Source organism: Salmo trutta, chromosome 8 (assembly GCF_901001165.1).
Source record: "Salmo trutta chromosome 8, fSalTru1.1, whole genome shotgun sequence".
NCBI classification, from domain to species: domain Eukaryota; kingdom Metazoa; phylum Chordata; class Actinopteri; order Salmoniformes; family Salmonidae; genus Salmo; species Salmo trutta.
In genome coordinates, this window is record NC_042964.1 from 19,895,937 (window position 1) to 19,918,328 (window position 22,392).

The 22,392-nt window shown below is 44.4% G+C and overlaps 1 protein-coding gene across 1 annotated transcript in view; it reads left to right on the forward strand.

Moving 5' to 3' along the window:
- The window catches only part of svep1 (sushi, von Willebrand factor type A, EGF and pentraxin domain containing 1), a 137,385-nt gene that overhangs the window by 90,835 nt on the left and 24,158 nt on the right, over positions 1-22,392 (forward strand). The window contains exons 15-38 of the mRNA XM_029760326.1: positions 127-330; positions 436-672; positions 1,123-1,284; positions 1,704-1,865; positions 2,316-2,477; positions 3,576-3,664; positions 4,139-4,235; positions 4,391-4,504; positions 4,763-4,876; positions 5,124-5,325; positions 5,694-5,851; positions 6,442-6,640; positions 6,866-7,041; positions 7,484-7,608; positions 7,918-8,041; positions 8,174-8,344; positions 10,467-10,640; positions 12,333-12,452; positions 12,778-12,954; positions 19,298-19,382; positions 19,683-19,874; positions 20,705-20,872; positions 21,472-21,670; positions 21,792-22,265. Of these exons, the coding sequence (XP_029616186.1) occupies positions 127-330; positions 436-672; positions 1,123-1,284; positions 1,704-1,865; positions 2,316-2,477; positions 3,576-3,664; positions 4,139-4,235; positions 4,391-4,504; positions 4,763-4,876; positions 5,124-5,325; positions 5,694-5,851; positions 6,442-6,640; positions 6,866-7,041; positions 7,484-7,608; positions 7,918-8,041; positions 8,174-8,344; positions 10,467-10,640; positions 12,333-12,452; positions 12,778-12,954; positions 19,298-19,382; positions 19,683-19,874; positions 20,705-20,872; positions 21,472-21,670; positions 21,792-22,265 (4,085 nt within the window). The remainder of the gene's footprint in view (positions 1-126; positions 331-435; positions 673-1,122; positions 1,285-1,703; positions 1,866-2,315; positions 2,478-3,575; positions 3,665-4,138; positions 4,236-4,390; positions 4,505-4,762; positions 4,877-5,123; positions 5,326-5,693; positions 5,852-6,441; positions 6,641-6,865; positions 7,042-7,483; positions 7,609-7,917; positions 8,042-8,173; positions 8,345-10,466; positions 10,641-12,332; positions 12,453-12,777; positions 12,955-19,297; positions 19,383-19,682; positions 19,875-20,704; positions 20,873-21,471; positions 21,671-21,791; positions 22,266-22,392) is intronic.

The following is a 22,392-nucleotide window of genomic DNA, read 5'->3' on the forward strand; positions in this document are numbered from 1 at the left end:
GTACAGTATTTCCTAACCATTACTCTTCATAACCCCCCTCCCTTCCTTCCCCTCTCCTCTCCCTCCCCTTCCCTCCCCTCTCTCTCCCCTCTCCCGCCCCTCTCCATCTCCCTCTCCCTCTCCAAGGCCCAGGAGGATGGAGCAGTAACTTGGGACCCCAGAGCGGTCAGGACTACGCCTACTTTGACTCGGGCTTCGCTACGGATAGCCCGCGAACCCCTATGCAGCAGGATGGTAGTGCCAGGACGGGAACCTCCCACTACCGCAGCAAAAGGCACCGTAAGGTCACCACCAGAGACCACAAGATACAGATATTCTTCAACATCACAGGTAGGCTGGTGGCACGGTCAACATAAACAAAATGAACTTGTGCACTTGAATTTGTTTGTGTTGTTGTTTCGAGTCCCGTCCTTTGAGCTGTGTCCATTCTCCCAGCAAGCATCCCGCAGCCCTCGTCCAGGAACGACTCAGTGGAGGTAGCCAATCAGAAGCGCCTGCTGCGGATCCTGGAGCAGCTGACCAATCGCCTGAAGCGGACGCTGGCCAAGCAGCCGCTGTCATCCTATCACGTGTCGTCTGAGATGATCGTGGTGGCTGACCCCAAGTCCCTGGAGAGCAAGAGGGCCTCCCTGTTCTGTCGACCTGGGTCTGTACTGAAGGGGAGGATGTGTGGTGAGTAGTGGGCCATGAGATACACACCGTACAGTAGGTCTACGCAGCGTGGTCTCCAGGTTCACAGTGTACAAATGAATGAACGAATGAATGAATGAATGAATGGATGAATGAATGAATGGATGAATGAATGGATGGATGAATGGATGAATGAATGAATGAATGAATGGATGAATGAATGAATGAATGGATGAATGAATGAATGAATGAATGGGTGGGTGGATGAATGAATGAATGGATGAATGAATGAATGAATGGATGGATGAATGAATGAATGGATGAATGGATGAATGAATGGATGAATGTTTGGCCTTACACTGTCCTATGTGTTGCTGGAGGCTCCAGTCCAGTGTCCGGTAGGGACCTGCTAACTATTCTCTGGTTGTGTGTGGTTGTATGTGGTAATGTGTAAATATGTGTGGTTATAATGTGTATTTTTATGTGTTCTAGTCCAGTGTCCAGTGGGTACCTACTACTCCCTGGAGTACGCAGAGTGTGAGAGTTGCTGGCTGGGTTCCTACCAGGACCAGGAGGGTCAGATGGAGTGTAAGACCTGTCCCGATGGATCCTCCACAGCCTACCTCCACGCACGCAACCAGGACGAGTGCAAAGGTAAAACACTGGCCCCTGGACAAGGTTAAACACATGGACAAGGTCCTCAGGTGGACACTCATACATTGGTAATACTGTACATAGGGCCATGTGATCTGACCAGGAAAACTCCTGGTCCCAGTAACTAGTTGGATCTGACCAGGAAAACTCCTGGTCCCAGTAACTACCTGGATCTGACCAGGAAAACTCCCTGTCCCAGTAACTAGTTGGACCTGACCAGGAAAACTCCTGGTCCCAGTAACTAGTTGGATCTGACAAGGAAAACTCCTGGTCCTAAAATACTGTATCGTCAACTCTATTCCTCATGAATGTAATACCACCAGGTGGTGTTACTCCTAAATAATATTGAATGTTATAAACTCAATGAACTCATTATTAGTATATGTTATATTGTATGTGTTTCCATGGGTGTGTTTCAGAGCAGTGCAAGCCTGGAGGTTACTCTGTGAACGGGCTGGAGACGTGCGAGTCGTGCCCGCTGGGGTACTACCAGCCTGGGTTGGGATCCAGAGAGTGTCTGGTCTGTCCGGATGAGACCTCCACCGTCACCAGCGGGGCAAGGGAGATGGCTGAGTGTGGAGGTGAGCGGGAGGGAGGGGGGATGGAGGGAGGGAGGGGGAGGGAGGGAAGGAGTGATGTAGGGAGGGAGGAGAGAGAGAGAGGGAGGTAGGGGGAAGGAGGGAAGGAGTGATGTAGGGAGGGAGGAGAGAGAGGGAGAGAGGGAGGGAAGGAGTGATGTAGGGAGGGAGGAGAGAGAGAGAGGGAGGGCGGGGGAAGGAGGGAAGGAGTGATGTAGGGAGGGAGGAGAGAGAGGGAGGGGGAAGGAGGGAAGGAGTGATGTAGAGGGAGGAGAGAGAGAGAGAGAGAGAGTCACAGTCTGAACTCCCCGCTGACCCTGTGAAGAGGGGAGGGGAAAACACAGACATGACTGCATTTACATTCAGACTGAACTCACCAACCTAACATAAAAATATGATTACTGTGCTCACTTCTATACTTTCATTAGTGACACTAGCCCTCCCTCCCTCCAGTTCCATGTTTGGCAGGTCATTTCTCTCGCACAGGGCTGGTCCCCTGCTACCCCTGTCCCAGAGACTACTACCAGCCAGACCACGGCCGCTCCTATTGCCTCTCCTGCCCATTCTACGGCACCACAACAATCACCGGGGCCACCGCCATACAGCACTGCTCCAGTGAGTTACCGTTACACTACACTGTCTCAAATCCCACAATATTCCCCATATAGTGCACAAAATCACACACTATTCTCTATGTAGTGCACTAAATCACACACTATTCTCTATGTAGTGCACTAAATCACACACTATTCTCTATGTAGTGGACAAAATCACACTCTATTCCTTATGTAGTGCACATAATCACACACTATTCCCTATGTAGTGCACTAAATCACACACTATTCTCTATGTAGTGCACTAAATCACACACTATTCTCTATGTAGTGCACAAAATCACACTAGTCTCTATGTAGTGCACAAAATCACACACTATTCCCTATGTAGTGTACAAAATCCCACACTGTTCCCTATGTAGTGCACTAAATCACACACTATTCTCTATGTAGTGCACTAAATCACACCCTGTTCCTTATATATGCAGCCAAATAATTTCCAATAAGTTTGAACTATAGTGACACCCTATTTCCCTATAGTATTCCCCCATAGGACTACTGACACATGGCTTTGGTCAAAATGACACTAGATGGGTACCAGGGTATAATTTAAGACCATAGACATACATCATTGTTTGAGACTGAGCCACTGAATGGAAAAGGGTTTGCAAAAAGGATCAGGAAAGAATGGAAATGATTTCGTCATGTGACTACTGAATGGAAATAACCTAGGAATTAAAAGCCTTAAGGGTGCGAACAAACGGTGGCTGGTAGACGTGGCCAACCAGACTAAATGAGCTTTGTTAGTGTCTGCCAGTTTGGTGGCGAGTGGAAACTCTCTCTCTCCTTTCTTCTCTGATTCTCTTTCTTTTTTTTCTCTGTCTCTCTTTCTTTTCTCTTTCTCTCTCTCTCTCTCTCTTCTCTCTCTCTCTCTCTCTCTCTCTCTCTCTCTCTCTCTCTCTCTCCTTCCTTCCTTCCTTCCTTCCTTCCTTCCTTCCTTCCTTCCTTCCTTCCTTCCTTACTTCCTTACTTCCTTCCTTCCATCCTTCCTTCCTTCCTCCCTCCCTTCCTTTTCTCTCTTCGTCACTCCTTCCCTCCCTCCCCCTCTTCTCTCTCCCCCTCTCACATCTCTCCCTCTCTCCCTCCATCTCTCCATCAGGTTTTGGCTCTAGTTTCCTGCCTAAGGAGGAGAGTGTGACATCAGCTCCAGAGGTGGTGGTTTCACAGGGCTATCAGGCTAGTAGCCAGGTGAGACTGACTGACCCATGTCCTCAAGAGACTCCTTAAGGGGTTTACAGCAGACAGGTTGACTTGACTGCACTATAGTTATGAGTTATGATCTGACCTGAGTTTCAAATACTTGAAATACGTTCTGTGCCTGTTTGGCTGCGTTTACACAGGCAGCCCAATTCGGATCTTTTGCCCAATTATTGGCAAGAGATCTGATCAGATTGGTCAAAATGCAGTGGCAGCCTTCGAGCTTGCCTTAATAAACCAATCGAAAGGACCCAAAAACTGAAAACCCCACCCACCTGTTGCACTCTAGGCAGACTCAAGCAAATGCTCAAAGTATTTAATATGTTTTTTCAAGTATTTGAACCCAGGCCTGGTCATGGTTATTGAGTATGGAGTGTAAGAATACATTTCTCTCCTAGTCCTGAAATTCTCACACTCCATGTTCATAAACATAACTCCTAACCACATTACTGTTCCTCTCCCCAGGTCTTCCATGAGTGTTTCTTGAACCCGTGTCAGAACATGGGGACGTGTGAGGAGGTGGGGGCGGGTTACATCTGCACCTGTCTACCTGGTTTTACAGGTAAACTATACCCACGAATGCATTCATCATCTATTCAAACTTCTAGTCATGTGTACGCTTTCGGGTCAAAACAATGTTCATCGGAGCAACGAAAAGTTAGGACCAAATGTTAGTTGTCTCGCCATAAGGCTGTGAAAATGTATTTCTACCTGCAGGGGCAAAGTGTGAGAGTGACATAGATGAGTGTGACTCGGCACCGTGTCAGAATGGGGGTCTGTGTAAGGACGGCACGGGAGACTTCCTCTGCCAGTGCAGACCAGGCTTTGTAGGTATGGGGACATCATGAATGTCTGGTACCCAGTTTCCACTCCCGTCCACTTCATTCCTTTTCATTTTCTTGTCTCTCCTAGACATTTAGTAGCCTGGGTACCCGTCTGTTTTCTGTAGAAACCTCAGTCCTATCAGTCCTCGCCAAACATGACTACGACATAGGACTTGGCTACAGCAGAAGCAGACTGTCACCTAGGGCATTTAGTGCTGGTCATCTGCAACCGACCTGATGACGGACTGTCGTTTCTCTGTCCCAGGTTCTCAGTGTGAGGCGGAGGTGAACGAGTGTAGCTCCTCCCCCTGTTTGAACGAAGGAGTGTGTGTGGACGAGGTCAACCAGTTCACCTGCAGCTGTGCCGATGGCTTCACAGGTGGGGTCCCTCTACCTCTTTACCAGGCCCCTTGGGCACTTCAGTTAGCTTTATTCATAACGAGCAAAGGCCACATTTCATGCAACTACCGCAAAGGCAAAACCAGCAAAACCACATTTTTTTGCAACGTCAATGAAAAGCCAGCTACAGTTTATGCAGCAAACATTCAATGCCGACAATGCAATTAATTGGGATCTCCTGTATTCATGCAAAAGGCGTTATGATCAACAACATGATCTTCATCTAGGTTCTCATTGTGAGCTGGAGATAGACGAGTGTCTGTCCAGCCCGTGTCTGAACGGGGGTGTGTGTGACGACCTGGAGGGGGGGTACTCCTGCACCTGCCTCCCAGGCTACTCTGGGGACCGCTGTGAGGTCAACGTGGACGAGTGTAACAGCGCCCCCTGTCAGAACGGAGGGACATGTCGGGATGCCGTCAACAACTTCAGGTAATAAAAACCCTTTGCGGAAAGAGGCCTTCGGACCTTAATGGGACTTCCTGGTTAAATAAAGGTCATATCAAAAATATAATAAAATATGACTGACTGCTGTCAACCAAGTTGCCATATCTTACTTCACCTACCAACATACTCATCTGCATGTTGATGTGTTATATGGATAAACAAATATTTAAATCTAGACTATTTGTTGAGCTTTTAATAGTGAAAGATAGTGAAGGCTAGCGTGCAAGAAACAGCATCTGGAATTGTTTTAATCAAATATGACACATTAGGAGGAAATTGGTTAAACATTGTGTTGAATGTGCATAATGTATTGCATGGGTATATATGACGTACTGGTCTCTCTCTGTGTCCAGGTGCCAGTGTGTGGAGGGCTACCGGGGCAGGCTGTGTCAGGTAGATGTGGATGAGTGTCAGGCTAACCCCTGTATCAACGGGGCCACATGTGTGGACGGACCGGGCTCCTACACCTGCCGCTGCCCTCCTGGGTTCAACGGAACCAGGTGTGAGACAGGTATAGATGCCATGGGGGGAGAGAGAGAGAGAGAGAGAGATGTGGAGGAGTTTGTGTTTGTGATTTTACCACAGTCTCAGAGAGGAACATTTATGGAAGTAAAATGTTGGCTGAGTCAGAAATGGCACCCTATTCTTAGTCTTCATAGTGTACTATGTAGGCAGCAGGGTGCCATTTTGGAGGTGCACTTCCTGAAACCACTATTTGGTTTCACACAGAGCTATCATAATGAGAGCTTTCCTGTTTTCAGAAAGGAGAACGGTAAATTCTCCAGGTCACTTCACTACTGCACTCATCGGAGCCATTGGAGCCAGTAGTCTGAATGTCTAATTGAATGAAATTGCCTTCTAAAAGGTAGATTTCACAGTCTAATGGATTGGTCCGGTCCCTTTTCTGGATCAATATCAATGTGATGTGAATCAGCAACTGCTCCATTACTTCCAAATCCATTTTCGTTGTCAACCATTTCTGGCCTCAAAAAATGTCTCTCCTTCTAACCGCAATGACTCAGAAACTGCTCCATTTATTTACTTAGAAAACCTTTCTCTTAATGATCTTCATTTCCGGCCTTAACGTTTTCACTCCTTCAGAGATGTCAACATCCTTCAACCTGGACTTCGAGGTGTCAGGTATCCATGGTTACGTGATGATGGACGGCATGATGCCGGCACTGACGGAGATCACGTGTACTTTCTGGATGAGGTCTTCGGACACCACCAACTACGGCACGCCCATATCCTACGCCGTGGAGGGAAGTGACAACGCCTTCCTGCTCATCGACTACAACGGGTCAGTGCTGCCACAGACACACACACACACACACCCACACAGACACACACACAACGTTCCCTTTCCCGTAAATGTTAAGGCTGTCATAAGACACTACCCACAGCTATACTATTCTTGGGGTCCTCAAAAAACACAATACAAAACAATATTATTTTCTGTCTCTCTCCTTTTCTCTGCTGCCTCCCCCTGCCTCCGTCTCTCTCTCACTCCCTCCCTCTTCCCCAGGTGGGTCCTGTACGTCAACGGTAAGGAGCGCATCACAGACTGCCCGGCGGTCAACACGGGTCAGTGGCACCACATCGGCGTGTCATGGCGGAGCTGGGACGGGGACTGGAGGATCTATATCAATGGCAACCCCTCGGACGGAGGGAAAGGCCTGTCAGTGGGCACCACCATCCCAGGTGTAGTGCTATCCTCAGCCTGCTCATAGCTATTACCTTAGTGGCACAGTCTCATGACGCGCTGTATTCATAGTTGCGTGCATATAATGTCGTTCCCTACGTCCCAGGTGTGGCGCTATCCTCAGCCTGCTCAAAATAAAGTAGCGGTTTATTGTCAATCTATATATCATCCCAGCACCGCAGCTGACCATCCCAGGTGTAGTGCTATTTTCAGTAGTGCCTTAGCCTGATCTTGTATCTGCTTATTGTGTCCTTATGTCCTAGTAGCCTGCTTATAGCTTCTAAGTGGGGCCCAGTTTAGCATATCAAAAAGTAGAATGATGCTATTTTGCAGGTCTTAATGAAATAATAGCAGTGAGGTCGGGTTTTAAGGCACATTTCACAGAACCCGAAGAAGCCAAGAGAGGTGGTTAACCTTTGACCCTTGACCTCTACCCTCCAGGTGGAGGGGCGTTGGTGCTGGGCCAGGACCAGGACCAGAGGGGCGAGGGCTTCAACCCCGTGGAGTCCTTCGTAGGGTCCCTCAGCCAGCTCCACATCTGGGACCGGGTTCTCGACCCACAGCAAGTAAATCCCACTGACGCACAAATCCAACTGTCCTAGCTACTGCTCTACAACCTGAACTACAGACTCACATAATAGAACTGTAGCTAGTATATCACTATCTAAACATAACGACCAGCTTAGTTACTAAGTCTGTTTCTGCTTTAGAACACCTTGTTTTTCATTGTCACACAAAATAGTAGTCCAGGCTACATGACTAACTACACTACATAAACCAGCATCTCTGGGTGGCAAAAGTTTGAAATGTCTGTGTAACATATATAAAAAACGTGTGTTGCATAAAATGACCTCCATATTTCTCTGGGTTCATAGATCAAAATACTAGCCAACACCTGCCCGGGGAACAACATCAGAGGCAACGTCCTGGCGTGGCCTGACTTCCTCAACGGAGTGGTGGGGAGAGTCAAGACTAACCCCAACTGCATATTCTGTGCTGGTGAGGGACAGATCTAAGATCAGCTTACTCTGGCAAAGTCCTAACCTTAACCATCAGGGGGATAAACGCATGTCTAGAGGAAACGTTAACCCTCTCCGTTCTCCTCCTCAATTACATTTGTTTGTGTGTCAGACTGCCCCCTGCTAGAGAATGCTGTGCCTCACCTGCGCGCGTCCAGTCCAGCTGTCAGCCCCGGCTCTCAGACGCAGCTGTTCTGTGATCCCGGCTTCCACCTGGTGGGGGAGCCGCTGCTTCAGTGTCAGAACAAGGGAGAGTGGAGTCACGCCCTGCCCCGCTGTGAACGTGAGGGACCATTGGTTACACATACACAGACCCTAACACTATATTCACACATACATGCATCCATGTACCTCGACACACACACGCGCATGCGCGCGTACACGCACTCACGCAGGCAAGCACACACACACATACACACACACAGACAGAAGCATTAGAAAGCAGAGTTTGCATTTGAGTCAGCTAAATACATCAGCATGACCTCAGTAATAGAAGATAACCATCAGAAAGCATTCACACACCAAAACCATTGAGCCTGTCTGCCTATCTGGCTATTTCAATGGCAAAGTGGGCAAACTCAGACATGAAATGCCAAACAACAAACGGTGAGCTATCATATTCATGTATAAAATACCTAACAATGAAAGAAAAACATTGTCATTTTGAATTCTATGAAGTTAGTGTAAAAGAGGTGGACGAATTATTGGGGTCCGTCAATAATGAGAAACCACCTGGTATTGACAAATTAGAAAGAAAGCTACTGAGGATGGTAGCAGACTATATTGCCACTCCTGTTTGTCATATCTTTAATCTGATCCTCGGCAAAAATGTTTGTCCTCTGACCTGGAAGGAAGCTAAAGTCATTCCTCTACCCAAGAGTGGTAAAGCACCCTTTATTGGTTCTAACAGCCGACCAATCAGCTTGCTGCCGGCTCTTAGCAAACTGTTGGGAAAAAATGGTGTTTGACCAGATACATAGCTTTCTCTCTGTGAACAATTTAACACCGGACTTTCAGCATTCTTATAGAGAAGGGCACTCAACATGTACTGCACTGACACAAATAACTGATGATTGGCTAAAATAAATGGATCATAAGAAGATTGTGAGAGCTGTATTGTTAGACTGTAGTGCAGCCTTTGATGTTATTGACCATAATCTGTTGGTGGAAAAAATGTATATGTTGTTGCTTTACATCTTCTACCATATCATGGGCTGAGAGATACTGTATCTATCCATAGACCCTAAACAAAGAGTTGCAGTCAGTTTTGGAATGGGTGGCTAGTAATAAACCAATCCTGAACATTTCTAAAACTAAGAGCATTGTATTTGGTACAAATCATTCCCTAAGTTCGAGACTTCAGCTGAATCTGGTAATGAATGGTGTGTCTGTTGAGCAAGTAGAGGAAAATAATATTCTTGGCGTCTCCTTAGACAGTAAATTATCATGGCCAAGGCATATTGATTCAATTATTGTAAAGATGGGGAGAGGTCTGTTTGCGATAAAGAGATGATCAGCATTCTTTACCCCATAATCGACCAAACAAGTCCTGCAGGCTCTAGTTTGATCTATTCTTGACTACTGCCTGATGATATAGTAAAATGTTGCAAAGAAAGACCTAGAAAATCTGCAGCTGGCTCAGAACAGCACATCTTTCCCTTCAATGTACACAGATGGCTAATGTCAACCATGTACATGTCGGGGGGGGGGGGGGGGGGGGGGGGGTTTGTGAGAAATATTAACGTGTTTAAAATTCCAAATTGTCTGAATTATCAACTTACATATCGCTCTGACAGACATACTTACCCCACCAGACATGCCACCGGGGGTCTCTTCACAGTCCCCAGATCCAGAACAAATTCAAGAAAGCGTACAGTATAATATAGAGCCATGATTGCATTGAACTCCCTTCCATTTCATATAGCGCAAGTGAACAGCAAAAAAATTAATAATAATTAAGCAACACCTCATGGCGCAAGTACACATGTATGTGTAACTGATAGATGCACACACAAACACATAATTATTATTTAGTTCTATTGTTTATGTTTTTATTTGTGTTCATTTGTGTGTCTTTAGTTGTAGTTGTTTTTATTTGATATATATATGTGTGTCTGTAATGTCTATGTTAATGTTTTAAATGTATGTAAACTGTAATGTCTTTTTGTCTGTAATGTCTTTTTCGTTATATGTCGGACCCCAGGAAGACTAGCTGTCGCCATTGGCGTCGGCTAATGGGGATCCTAATAAAAATCATAAAATCATGACCTGTGTACTGTCTATCTATAGAAGTGACATTTGGGTTAATGCCTACCATCTTCATTATCGTAACCATAGTAGTAACATAGCCATTGAACACATTCACAAAACCTAACCTGTGTATATTTACCTGTTTACCTGAATAGGAGTGACGTGTGGTCCCCCTCGGCCCCTGGAGCATGGTCTATTCCAGGGTTCCGACTACCACGCAGGCAGCACTGTGGTGTACCAGTGTAACCCTGGCTTTTACCTGCTGGGGGACGCCAAGGTTCTCTGTACCAACAGTGGGAAGTGGGGAGGAAACCCACCAGCCTGCCTGGGTAAGACTGACACTCAGACACTGGATGAATATATGTTATGAACTGTCTCAATTCGTTAGCCTCAATTTGTCGGAGCATGGACTCCACAAGGTGTCGAAAGAGTTCAACAGGGATGCTGACCCATGTTGACTCCAACGCTTCCCACAGTTGTGTCAAGATGACTGGCTGTCTTTTCGGTGGTGGACCATTCTTGATACACACGGGAAACTGTTGAGTGTGAAAAACCCAGCAGCGTTACAGTTCTTGACGAACTCAAAACGGTGCGCATGGCACCTACTACCATACCCCGTTCATAGGCACTAAAATGTTTTGTCTTGTCACCCTCAATGTCTCAGTTGTCTCAAGGTTTAAAAATGATTCTTTAACCTGTGTTCGCCCCTTCATCTACACTGGTTGAAGTGGATATAACAAGTGACCTCTATAAGGGTTCATAGCTTTCACCTGGATTCACCTGGTCAGTGTACACTACCGTTCAAAAGTTTGGGGTCCCTTAGAAAGGTCCTTGTTTTTGAAAGAACAACAAATTTTTGGTCCATTAAAATAACATCAAATTGATCAGAAATACAGTGTAGTCATTGTTAATGTTGTAAATGACTATTGTAGCTGGAAACAGCAGATTTTTTATGGAATATCTACATAGGCGTAGAGAGGCCCATTATTAGCATCCATCACTCCTGTGTTCCAATGGCACGTTGTGTTAGGTAATCCAAGTTTATCATTTTAAAAGGCTAATTGATCATTAGAAAACCCTTTTGCAATTATGTTAGCACAGCTGAAAACTGTTGTACTGATTAAAGAAGCAATAAAACTGGCCTTATTTAGACTAGTTGAGTATCTGGAGCATCAGCATTTGTGGGTTCGATTACAGGCTCAAAATGGCTAGAAACAAAGAACTTTCTTCTGAAACTCGTCAGTCTATTCTTGTTCTGAGAAATGAATGCTATTCCATGCGAGAAATTGCCAAGAAACTGAAGATCTCTTACAACTCTGTGTACTACTCCCTTCACAGAACAGCGCAAACTGGCTCTAACCAGAATAGAATGAGGAGTGGGAGGCCCCGGTGCACAACTAAGCAAGAGAACAAGTACATTAGAGTGTCTAGTTTGAGAAACAGTCACCTCACAAGTCCTCAACTGGCAGCTTCATTAAATAGTACCCGCAAAACACCAGTCTCAACGTCAACAGTGAAGAGGCGACTCCATGATGCTGGCCTTCTAGGCAGAGTTGCAAAGAAAAAGCCATATCTCAGACTGGCCAATAAAAATAAAAGATTAAGATGGGCAAAAGAACACAGACACTGGACAGAGGAACTCTGCCTAGAAGGGCAGCATCCCTGAAGAGCCTCTTCACTGTTGACGTTGAGACTGGTGTTTTGCGGGTAGTATTTAATGAAGCTGGCAGTTGAGGACTTATGAGGCATCTGTTTCTCCAACTAGGCGCTCTAATGTACTTGTAGATATTCCTTTTTTTTATCTGCCATTTCCACCCACAATAGTCATTAACAATGTCTACACTGTATTTCTGATTCTTTAAAAAACAAGGAAATTTCTAAGTGACCCCAAACTTTTTAATAGTAGTGTATGTCATGGAAAGATGTTCCTAATGTTTTGTATAACTACCGTATTTACTGTATGTTAATAAATACATGTTTTCAAACAGTGCAGTGTGTAATGACGATGTGTGTACATACAGATGTGGATGAGTGTGCTTTGGGCTCAGACTGCGATGAACACGCCAGCTGTCAGAACACAGATGGCTCTTACACCTGCACCTGTATCCACCCCTACACCGGAGACGGGAAGAACTGCACAGGTAACACACACACAAAGACACACACACGTACTGTAGCATACTGTAGGCCCGGACCATACCACCTGATCCCAAGGTGTTCCCCGGTCAGGTCCTGTGGTCAGGAAACTCTCAAGGCCTCAGCAATGACACTCTTCTTAGTTATATCACAAGCTGCAAAACCCCTTATCAATGTATAGCAATGCCTCTCATGCCTTATCATCAAACAACTAGAGTTTACCAAAATGTTTGAATTCATGAATATCTTTTGGCGCTTCAAGATGCAGTATGTAGCTACAGTACCAAACCTTTGTAGTTTTTTTTCTCTGTATTTATGTTATCAATCTAGAGCCAGTAAAGTGTGAGAACCCGGAGGCACCAGAGTTCGGTTACCGGGACGGCAGTAACTTCTTGATGGGAAGTGAGGTTGTGTTCAGCTGCGAGGAGGGTTACGAACTGATTGGCTCATCGCATGTCCAATGCCTGGAGACAGGAAGCTGGAATGATGTTTTCCCATATTGTAGAGGTACAGGAAACATCAACATACAGTACCAGTCAAAAGTTTGGACACACCTACTCATTCAAGGGTTTTTCTGTATTTTTACTATTTTCTACATTGTACAATAATAGTGAAGACATCAAAACTATGAAATAACACATATGGAATCATGTAGTAACCAAAAAAGTGTTAAACAAATCAAAATATGTTATATTTTAGATTCTTCAAAGTAGCCACCCTTTGCCTTGATGACAGCTTTGCACACTCTTGGCATTCTCTCAACCAGCTTCACCTGGAATGATTTTTCAACAGTCTTAAAGGAGTTCCCACATATGCTGAGCACTTGTTGGCTGTTTTTCCTTCACTCTGCAGTCCAACTCATCGCAAACCATCTCAATTGGGTTGAGGTCGGGTGATTGTGGAGGCCAGGTCATCTGATGCAGCACTCCATCACTCTACTTATTGGTCAAATAGCCCTTACACAGTCTAGAGGTGTGTTGGGTCATTGTCCTGTTGAAAAACAAATGATTGTCCCACTAAGCGCAAACCAAATGTGTTGGCGTATCGCTGAAGAATGTTGTGGTAGCCATACTGGTTAGTGTGCCTTGAATTCTAAATAAATCACAGGCAGTGTTACCAGCAAAGCACACCCACACCATCACAGCTCCTCCTCCATGCTTCACGTAGGAACCACACATGTGGTGATCACCCATTCACCTACTCTGCATCTCTTTTTGGTTGAAACCAAAAATCTCAAATTTGGACTCATCAGACCAAAGAACAGATTTCAAGGGTCTAATGTCCATTGTGTGTGTTTCTTGGCCCAAGCAAGTCTCTTCTTCTTATTGGTGGCCTTTAGTAGTGGTTTCTTTGCAGCAATTCGACCATGAAGGCATGATTCATGCAGTCTCCACTGAACAGTTGATGCTGAGATGTGTCTGTTACTTGAACTCTGTGCAGCATTTATTTGGGCAAAAATTTCTGAGGCTGGTAACTCTAATGAACTTATCTGCTGCAGCAGAGGTAACTCTGGGTCTTCCTTTGCTGTGGCGGTCCTCGTGAGGGCCAGTTTCATAATAGTGCTTGATGGTTTTTGCGACTGCACTTGAAGAAACTTTCAAAGTTATGACATTTTTCTGACTAACTGATGTAATGATGGACTATTTTTTCCTCTTTGGTTTGCTCTTTGAGCTGTTCTTGTCATCATATGGACTTGATAGGGTTATCTTCTGTACCAACCCTACCTTGTCTCAGTACAACTGATTGGCTCAAATGCATTAAGGAAAGACATTTCGCAAATTAACTTAACAAGGCACACCTGTTAATTGAAATGCATTCCAGGTGACTACCTCATGTAGCTGGTTGAGAGAGTGCCAAGAGTGTGCAAAGCTGTCATCAAGGCGAAGGGTGGCTACTTTGAAGAATCTAAAATCTAAAATATATTTTACATTGTTTAACACTTTTTTGGTCACTACATGATTCCATATGTGTTATTTCATAGTTTTGATGTCTTCACTATTATTGTACAATGTAGAAAATAGTAAAAAATAAAGATAAACCCTTGAATGAGTAGTTGTGTCCAAACTTTTGACTGGTACTGTGTGTTACTGTGTATGTAATGTAATATATAGCATAATATACAGTGCATTCGGAAAGTATTCAGACCCCTTGACTTTTTCAACATTTTGTTACATTACAGCCTTATTCTAAAATGGATGATATTGGGGTTTTTCCTCATCAATCTACACACAATATCCCATAATGACAAAGCAAAAACTGTTTTTATACAAAAAATGTTTTATCTGAAATATCACATTTACATAAGTATTCAGACCCTTTACTCAGTACAATGTTGAAGCACCTTTGGCAGCGATTACAGCTTTGAGTCTTCTTGGGTATGACGCTACAAGCTTGGCACACCTGTATTTGGGGAGTTTCTCCCATTCTTCTCTGCAGATCCTCTCAAGCTCTGTCAGGTTAGATGGGGAGCATTGCTGCACCGTTATTTTCAGGTCTCTCCAGAGATGTTCGATCGGGTTCAAGTCCGGGTTCTGGCTAGGCCACTCAAGGACATTCAGAGACTTGTCCCGAAGCCAATCCTGTGTTGTCTTGGCTGTCTGCTCAGGGTCGTTGTCCTGTTGGAAGGTGAACGTTCATCCCAGTCTGAGGTCCTGAGCGTTCTGGATCAAGACTTTTCTGTACTTTGCTCTGTTCATCTTTCTCTCGATCTTGACTTGTCTTCTAGTCCCTGCAGCTGAAAAACATCCCCACAGCATGATGCTGCCACCACCATTCTTCACTGTAGGGATGGTGCCAGGTTTCCTCCAGACGTGACGCTTGGCATTCAGGCTGAAGAGTTCAATCTTGGTTTCATCAGACCAGATAATCTTGTTTGTCATGGTCTGAGAGTCCTTTAGGTGCCTTTTTGGCAAACTCCAAGCGGGCTGTCATGTGCCTTTTACTGAGGAGTGGCTTCCGTCTGGCCACTCTAACATAAAGGCCTGATTGGTGGAGTGCTGCAGAGATAGTTATCCTTCTGGAAGGTTCTCCCATCTCCACAGAGGAACTTTGGAGCACTGTTAGAGTGACCATCGGGTTCTTGGTCACCTCATGGCTTGGTTTTTTCTTTGACATGCACTGTCAACTTTGGGACCTTATATAGACAGGTGTGTGCCTTTCCAAATCATGTCCAATCAATTGAATGTACCACAGGTGGACTCCAATCAAGTTGTAGAAACACCTCAAGGATGAGCAATGGAAACAGGATGCACCTGAGCTCAATTTTGAGACTCATAATGTGGAAAAAGTCAACAAAATGTGGAAAAAGTCAAGGGGTCTGAATACTTTCCGAATGCACTGTGTGGCCTGATAATATATGACATGATAATATATGACATGATAATATATGGCATGATAATATATGGCATGATAATATATGACATGATAATATATGACATGATAATATATGGTATGATAATATATGGCATGATAATATACGACATGCTAATATATGACATGATAATATATGACATGATAATATATGACATGATAATATACGACATGATAATATATGACATGATAATATATGACATGATAATATATGACATGATAATATACGGCATGATAATATATCACATGATAATATATGACATGATAAGATACGACATGATAATATATGACATGATAATATATGACATGATAATATATGACATGATAATATATGGCATGATTATATATGACATGATAATATATGACATGATAATATATGACATGATAATATATGACATGATAATATATGACATGATAATATATGGCATGATAATATATGGCATGATTATATATGGTATGATAATATATGGCATGATAATATATGGCATGATAATATATGGCATGATAATATATGGCATAATAATATATGGCATGATAATATATGGTATGATAATATATGACATGATAATATATGGCATGATAATATATGGCATGATAATATATGGCATGATAATATATGACATGATAATATATGACATGATAATATATGACATGATAAAATATGGCATGATAATATATGGCATGATTATATATGGTATGATAATATATGGCATGATAATATATGGCATGATAATATATGGCATGATAATATATGGCATGATAATATATGGTATGATAATATATGGTATGATAATATATGGCATGCCTTACTCAAGGTTTCTGCTTGAGTTTCTATATCATCTCATTATGTTTTATTCTGTCCAATTGTATGAAATTATGTTTTGTCATTTAGCAGACGCTCTTATGCAGAGCGACTTACAGGAGCAGTTATGGTTAAGTGCCTTGCTCAAGAGCACATTGACAGATTGTTCACCTGGGATTCTAACTAGCAACCTTTCGGTTACTGGCCCAACGCTCTTAACCGCTAGGCTACCTGCCACTGACATAACATACAAAAATAATCCTCTATTCACGTAATGATTTTTATTGATACTATCAGTAGAGATCCAGCATTATGTACAGTATGTTAATGTATCCAGAAATACCCAGTTTCATGACAGTCCGTTTACATTTGAGTAATCTAACACTACCCTCATATCCAGAGGGTACTGCCACTGCATTCAATGAGGTACTTAGTCAACAACATTATAAATAACACAATTATCCTGATTATGCCCATCGATCCTTTGTTACTCTCAGATCTTCCTCTGGACTGGGCCACTGGATCTAAACCTAACCCACACTGTTTCTGGATCTAACCCTAACCCACACTGTTTCTGGGCCTAACCCTAACCCACACTGTTTCTGGGCCTAACCTTAACCCACATTGTTTCTGGGCCTAACCCTAACTCACACTGGCTCTGGGCCTAACCCTAACTCACACTGGCTCTGGGCCACATAGTCTTATGAAAGCCAGGGAAACCAGATCGGTATAGGACAAGTCTGGTCTGGCCTGCCTGGTCACACCACATATGCACTGGTCACACCACATATGCAACCAGGATTTCAGTACCTGGATGTTATACTGTACCTGTGTGTCCTCTGATTCCAACAGGTGGGAAATATGACATACTGTATATAAGTTGTTTGTCAAAAAGTAATCAACCGTTTCTTAGACCCCATTGAAATATGAGGATACTGGCAGGTGAACTGAAGTTTTGGTTCAAAGTTTCATAACATAATAGGACATTATATACTGCTCAAAAAAATAAAGGGAACACTTAAACAACACATCCTAGATCTGAATGAAAGAAATAATCTTATTAAATACTTTTTTCTTTACATAGTTGAATGTGCTGACAACAAAATCACACAAAAATAATCAATGGAAATCCAATTTATCAACCCATGGAGGTCTGGATTTGGAGTCACACTCAAAATTAAAGTGGAAAACCACACTACAGGCTGATCCAATTTTGATGTAATGTCCTTAAAACAAGTCAAAATGAGACTCAGTAGTGTGTGTGGCCTCCACGTGCCTGTATGACCTCCCTACAACGCCTGGGCATGCTCCTGATGAGGTGGCGGATGGTCTCCTGAGGGATCTCCTCCCAGACCTGGACTAAAGCATCCGCCAACTCCTGGACAGTCTGTGGTGCAACGTGGCGTTGGTGGATGGAGCGAGACATGATGTCCCAGATGTGCTCAATTGGATTCAGGTCTGGGGAATGGGCGGGCCAGTCCATAGCATTCCTCTTGCAGGAACTGCTGACACACTCCAGCCACATGAGGTCTAGCATTGTCTTGCATTAGGAGGAACCCAGGGCCAACCGTACCAGCATATGGTCTCACAAGGGGTCTGAGGATCTCATCTCGGTACCTAATGGCAGTCAGGCTACCTCTGGTGAGCACATGGAGGGCTGTGCGGCCCCCCAAAGAAATGCCACCCCACACCATGACTGACCCACCGCCAAACCGGTCATGCTGGAGGATGTTGCAGGCAGCAGAACGTTCTCCACGGCGTCTCCAGACTCTGTCACGTCTGTCACGTGCTCAGTGTGAACCTGCTTTCATCTGTGAAGAGCACAGGGCGCCAGTGGCGAATTTGCCAATCTTGGTGTTCTCTGGCAAATGCCAAACGTCCTGCACGGTGTTGGGCTGTAAGCACAACCCCCACCTGTGGACGTCGGGCCCTCATACCACCCTCATGGAGTCTGTTTCTGACCATTTGAGCAGACACATGCACATTTGTGGCCTGTTGGAGGTCATTTTGCAGGGCTCTTGCAGTGCTCCTCCTTGCACAAAGGCGGAGGTAGCTGTCCTGCTGCTGGGTTGTTGCCGTCCTACGGCCTCCTCCACGTCTCCTGATGTACTGGCCTGTCTCCTGGTAGCGCCTCCATGCTCTGGACACTACGCTGACAGACACAGCAAACCTTCTTGCAACAGCTCGCATTGATGTGCCATCCTGGATGAGCTGCACTACCTGAGCCACTTGTGTGGGTTGTAGACTCCGTCTCATGCTACCACTAGAGTGAAAGCACCGCCAGCATTCAAAAGTGACCAAAACATCAGCCAGGAAGCATAGGAACTGAGAAGTGGTCTGTGGTCCCCACCTGCAGAACCACTCCTTTATTGGGGGTGTCTTGCTAATTGACCATAATTTCCACCTGTTGTCTATTCCATTTGCACAACAGCATGTGAAATTTATTGTCAATCAGTGTTGCTTCCTAAGTGGACAATTTGATTTCACAGAAGTGTGATTGACTTGGAGTTACACTGTGTTGTTTAAGTGTTCCCTTAATTTTTTTGAGCAGTGTACTATAGAACAACATAACATGATGAAACATTATTTACCTAAGAACTTTCATAAAAGCAGTTTATTTTTGTAAATTGACCATTACTAGAACTGATCAGCCCCCACGGTCTTGTATTTGTTCCCCAGCCCTCTCCTGTGGACGGCCCTCTGTCCCAGAGAATGCTGTGATGATGGGGACCAACTTCACGTTTGGAAGCAAGGTGACTTTCAGGTACCACCGTCAGCCATTTACAACAAGTGTCATACTGACAAAGGAGACCATTTAGATGTAACAACAATATGAATGTGCTGTTGCATTGAGATAATGCTGCATTCATATATTCTGTTCTCTATTTTCTCTTTCCCATTAAGATACTGTATGTGTTACTTACTATAAAGATATCAACAACCAAATGCATTTCCATGAGCATTAGGCTGATAGATAGCTGCTGAAATAAACCTCTATTGACATTGCCATGTCTCCCGTATTCTCCCATTATGAATGTATTTATATCCCTCTGGTCCACTTCAGCTGTGTTAAGGGGTTCGTCCCAGGTGACCCCTATGAGATGCGGTGTCAGGCCAGTCTGAAGTGGAGCAGAGCGCCCCCTGCCTGTCAACGAGTCACCTGTGGGGACCCTCCACACGTAGACAATTCAGATGTCACCCTCAAAGGGAAAACGTACCTGTCCACAGTGCTCTACACCTGTGCAGAGGGATACAGGTAAGGATGAAGTCTGTCCTGGGTTATCATTTCTGGTCTTATATCCACATGGTGTCTCCGAGTGGGAGGGCTGATCTAGGATCAGGTCTCCAACTGTCCACATAATCGTATTCATCATAATATAAAAGGTGAAACTGATCCTAGATCAGCAGCTCCTGGTATTATGGGTCTTATAAAGGTTCATGAAGGTGTCATAAAAAGATAAGATCCTTATCCATTGAAAAGAATAAGACATTCTATAGATTGAAGTTCCTCCCTCGACGTAGTGAGTTTGAAAGTGGTAGCTAGATAGAAAGCAACTGACTACTGTTGCTGCGCATACTGCTTGAAAGTGTTGTGAGTGTTACAGATTGTGTGTGTGTGTGTATGAGTATAGATATATTGTATCACTGCACCTGTACATAGCCCATCTATAATTTAGCCCAAACATCTACCTCTTCCCCTACTGTATTTATTTATTTTATTTATTTTATTTTGCTCCTTTGCACCCCATTATCTCTATATCTACTTTGCACTTTCTTCTACTACAAATCTACCATTCCAGTGTTTTACTTGCTATATTGTATTTACTTTGCCACCATGGACTTTTTTTGCCTTTACCTCCCTTATCTCACCTCATTTGCTCACATTGTACATAGACTTATTTTTCTACTGTATTATTGACTGTATATTTGTTTTACTCCATGTGTAACTCTGTGTTGTTGTATGTTGTCGAACTGCTTTGCTTTATCTTGGCCAGGTCGCAATTGTAAATGAGAACTTGTTCTCAACTTGACTACCTGGTTAAATAAAGGTGAAATAAAAATAAATAAATAAATAAATGTGTTAAGACTGCAGGGCTCTGAGGAGGTGGTGTGTGAGGCGTCAGGAGAGTGGAGCAGCCCCGCCCCTTCGTGTGCCAGCATCCAATGTGGAGACCCTCCTGCCCTCCGAGACGCCGCGACCATCGGGGACGACCACGCCCTGGGCAACAAGGTGCACTACGTCTGCAAAGAAGGGTAAATAATGTACAGTCAACCATATTTCATTAGGATACAAGTTAGTATGTTAACTTAATAGAGGCCTTGTATTCCAGGCATTTGGGCTTCTCAAGTGTTGTTAGACATGGCTGAACAAGACTGCCTTAGTGTTAGCATTAGAGTGATCACCATTAAAGTCACACTTCAAGTCATCTCGTCCACCAGCCGGCTCTCTCCCTGTTGAACCGTCTGGTTTCACAGCGCCTCAGAGCGGGACTTGACTGGAAGTCTATGGCAGGAGCGGACGAAACAACCGCTGATTTTAATTGGCTGATCTCTCAGGCTATTAGCATAACCCTCCCTCGTACATTGTGGACTTCAAAGCGTGAGCAGGGCAAGTAATCTAAGGAAGTGAGTTTAACCATACCCTTTTCAAGTCCCACTTTGTTGCACAGTGTTACCAGGCTCTATGCGCCAGCAATTCGAGCCAAAGGTGAGTTACAGTTCAAGTAGTTGTTACAGTATGTAGTTGTACAAGTAGTAATGCTATACGATTTTGTATCTTTACTTTTAATTATATTGTTGGATTTATTAGTTCCTGTCCTGATCCACATTTGATTGTCTCTGTGTCTCCACAGATACACTCTGATTGGACCAGAGACCAGAGAGTGCCTGTCAACTGGCCAATGGAGTTCTACTTCCGCTCAGTGTGTCCCCCGATCCTGTGGCCCTCCCCCTTCCATAGACCACGCCATTGCCCATGCCGGCCACCAGCTCTTTGGCGACATGGCCAACTACTTCTGCACAGATGGCTACATTGCTGGCAACAATTCTAAGGTTATTTATCTCTTTTATTGCCCTTCATTTGTTTTGATCTCGTTCATTTTGTTGTTAAAAAAAATGAAGTGTTGCGATTCTGAATGCAGTTAAATAAAGTTTGATTTGATTTGATTTCAAGGTGGTCTGCAACGCCCAGGGAGAGTGGGCGCCCACCGAAGGCCAGGAGGCCCCTCACTGCATCGCCAATTTCTGCCAGCGCCCGACTGACCTGCCCCACGCCATCTTGGACTCCGTCAACAAACCCAAGTATGCCAGCAACACAGAGGTCAGCTACAAATGTGAAGAGGGCTTCGTCCTCAACACAACCGCCACGCTGAAATGCATGATTGGAGGGGAATGGATGCCGTCACCATACGATGTGGGTTGTGTGCCAGTGCGGTGCTCCAAACCGTCTGGCATCGAGAGGGGGTATGTGAGTGGAACCAACTATAGTTTTGGAGCAGTGGTGGCGTACAGTTGTGATAAGGGTTTCCTGATCCGAGGGGAGAAGAGGAGGACATGTAAGGCCAATGGAGAGTGGGGAGGGGTCCTACCTGTCTGTCAGCCTGTCTCTTGCCCCTTCCCCCCGCCACTCAAAAATGGATTCATCCAGGTACGTTGTTCCTCCTCTCAAATTCATGTCAAGGCTTAATCTAGCAAGGTGTGGAGAAACATTAACTGTAATCATTACAAACAAAAACATTAAACATTTTGGAAGTCTGTTAATTGAGTAAAAACAA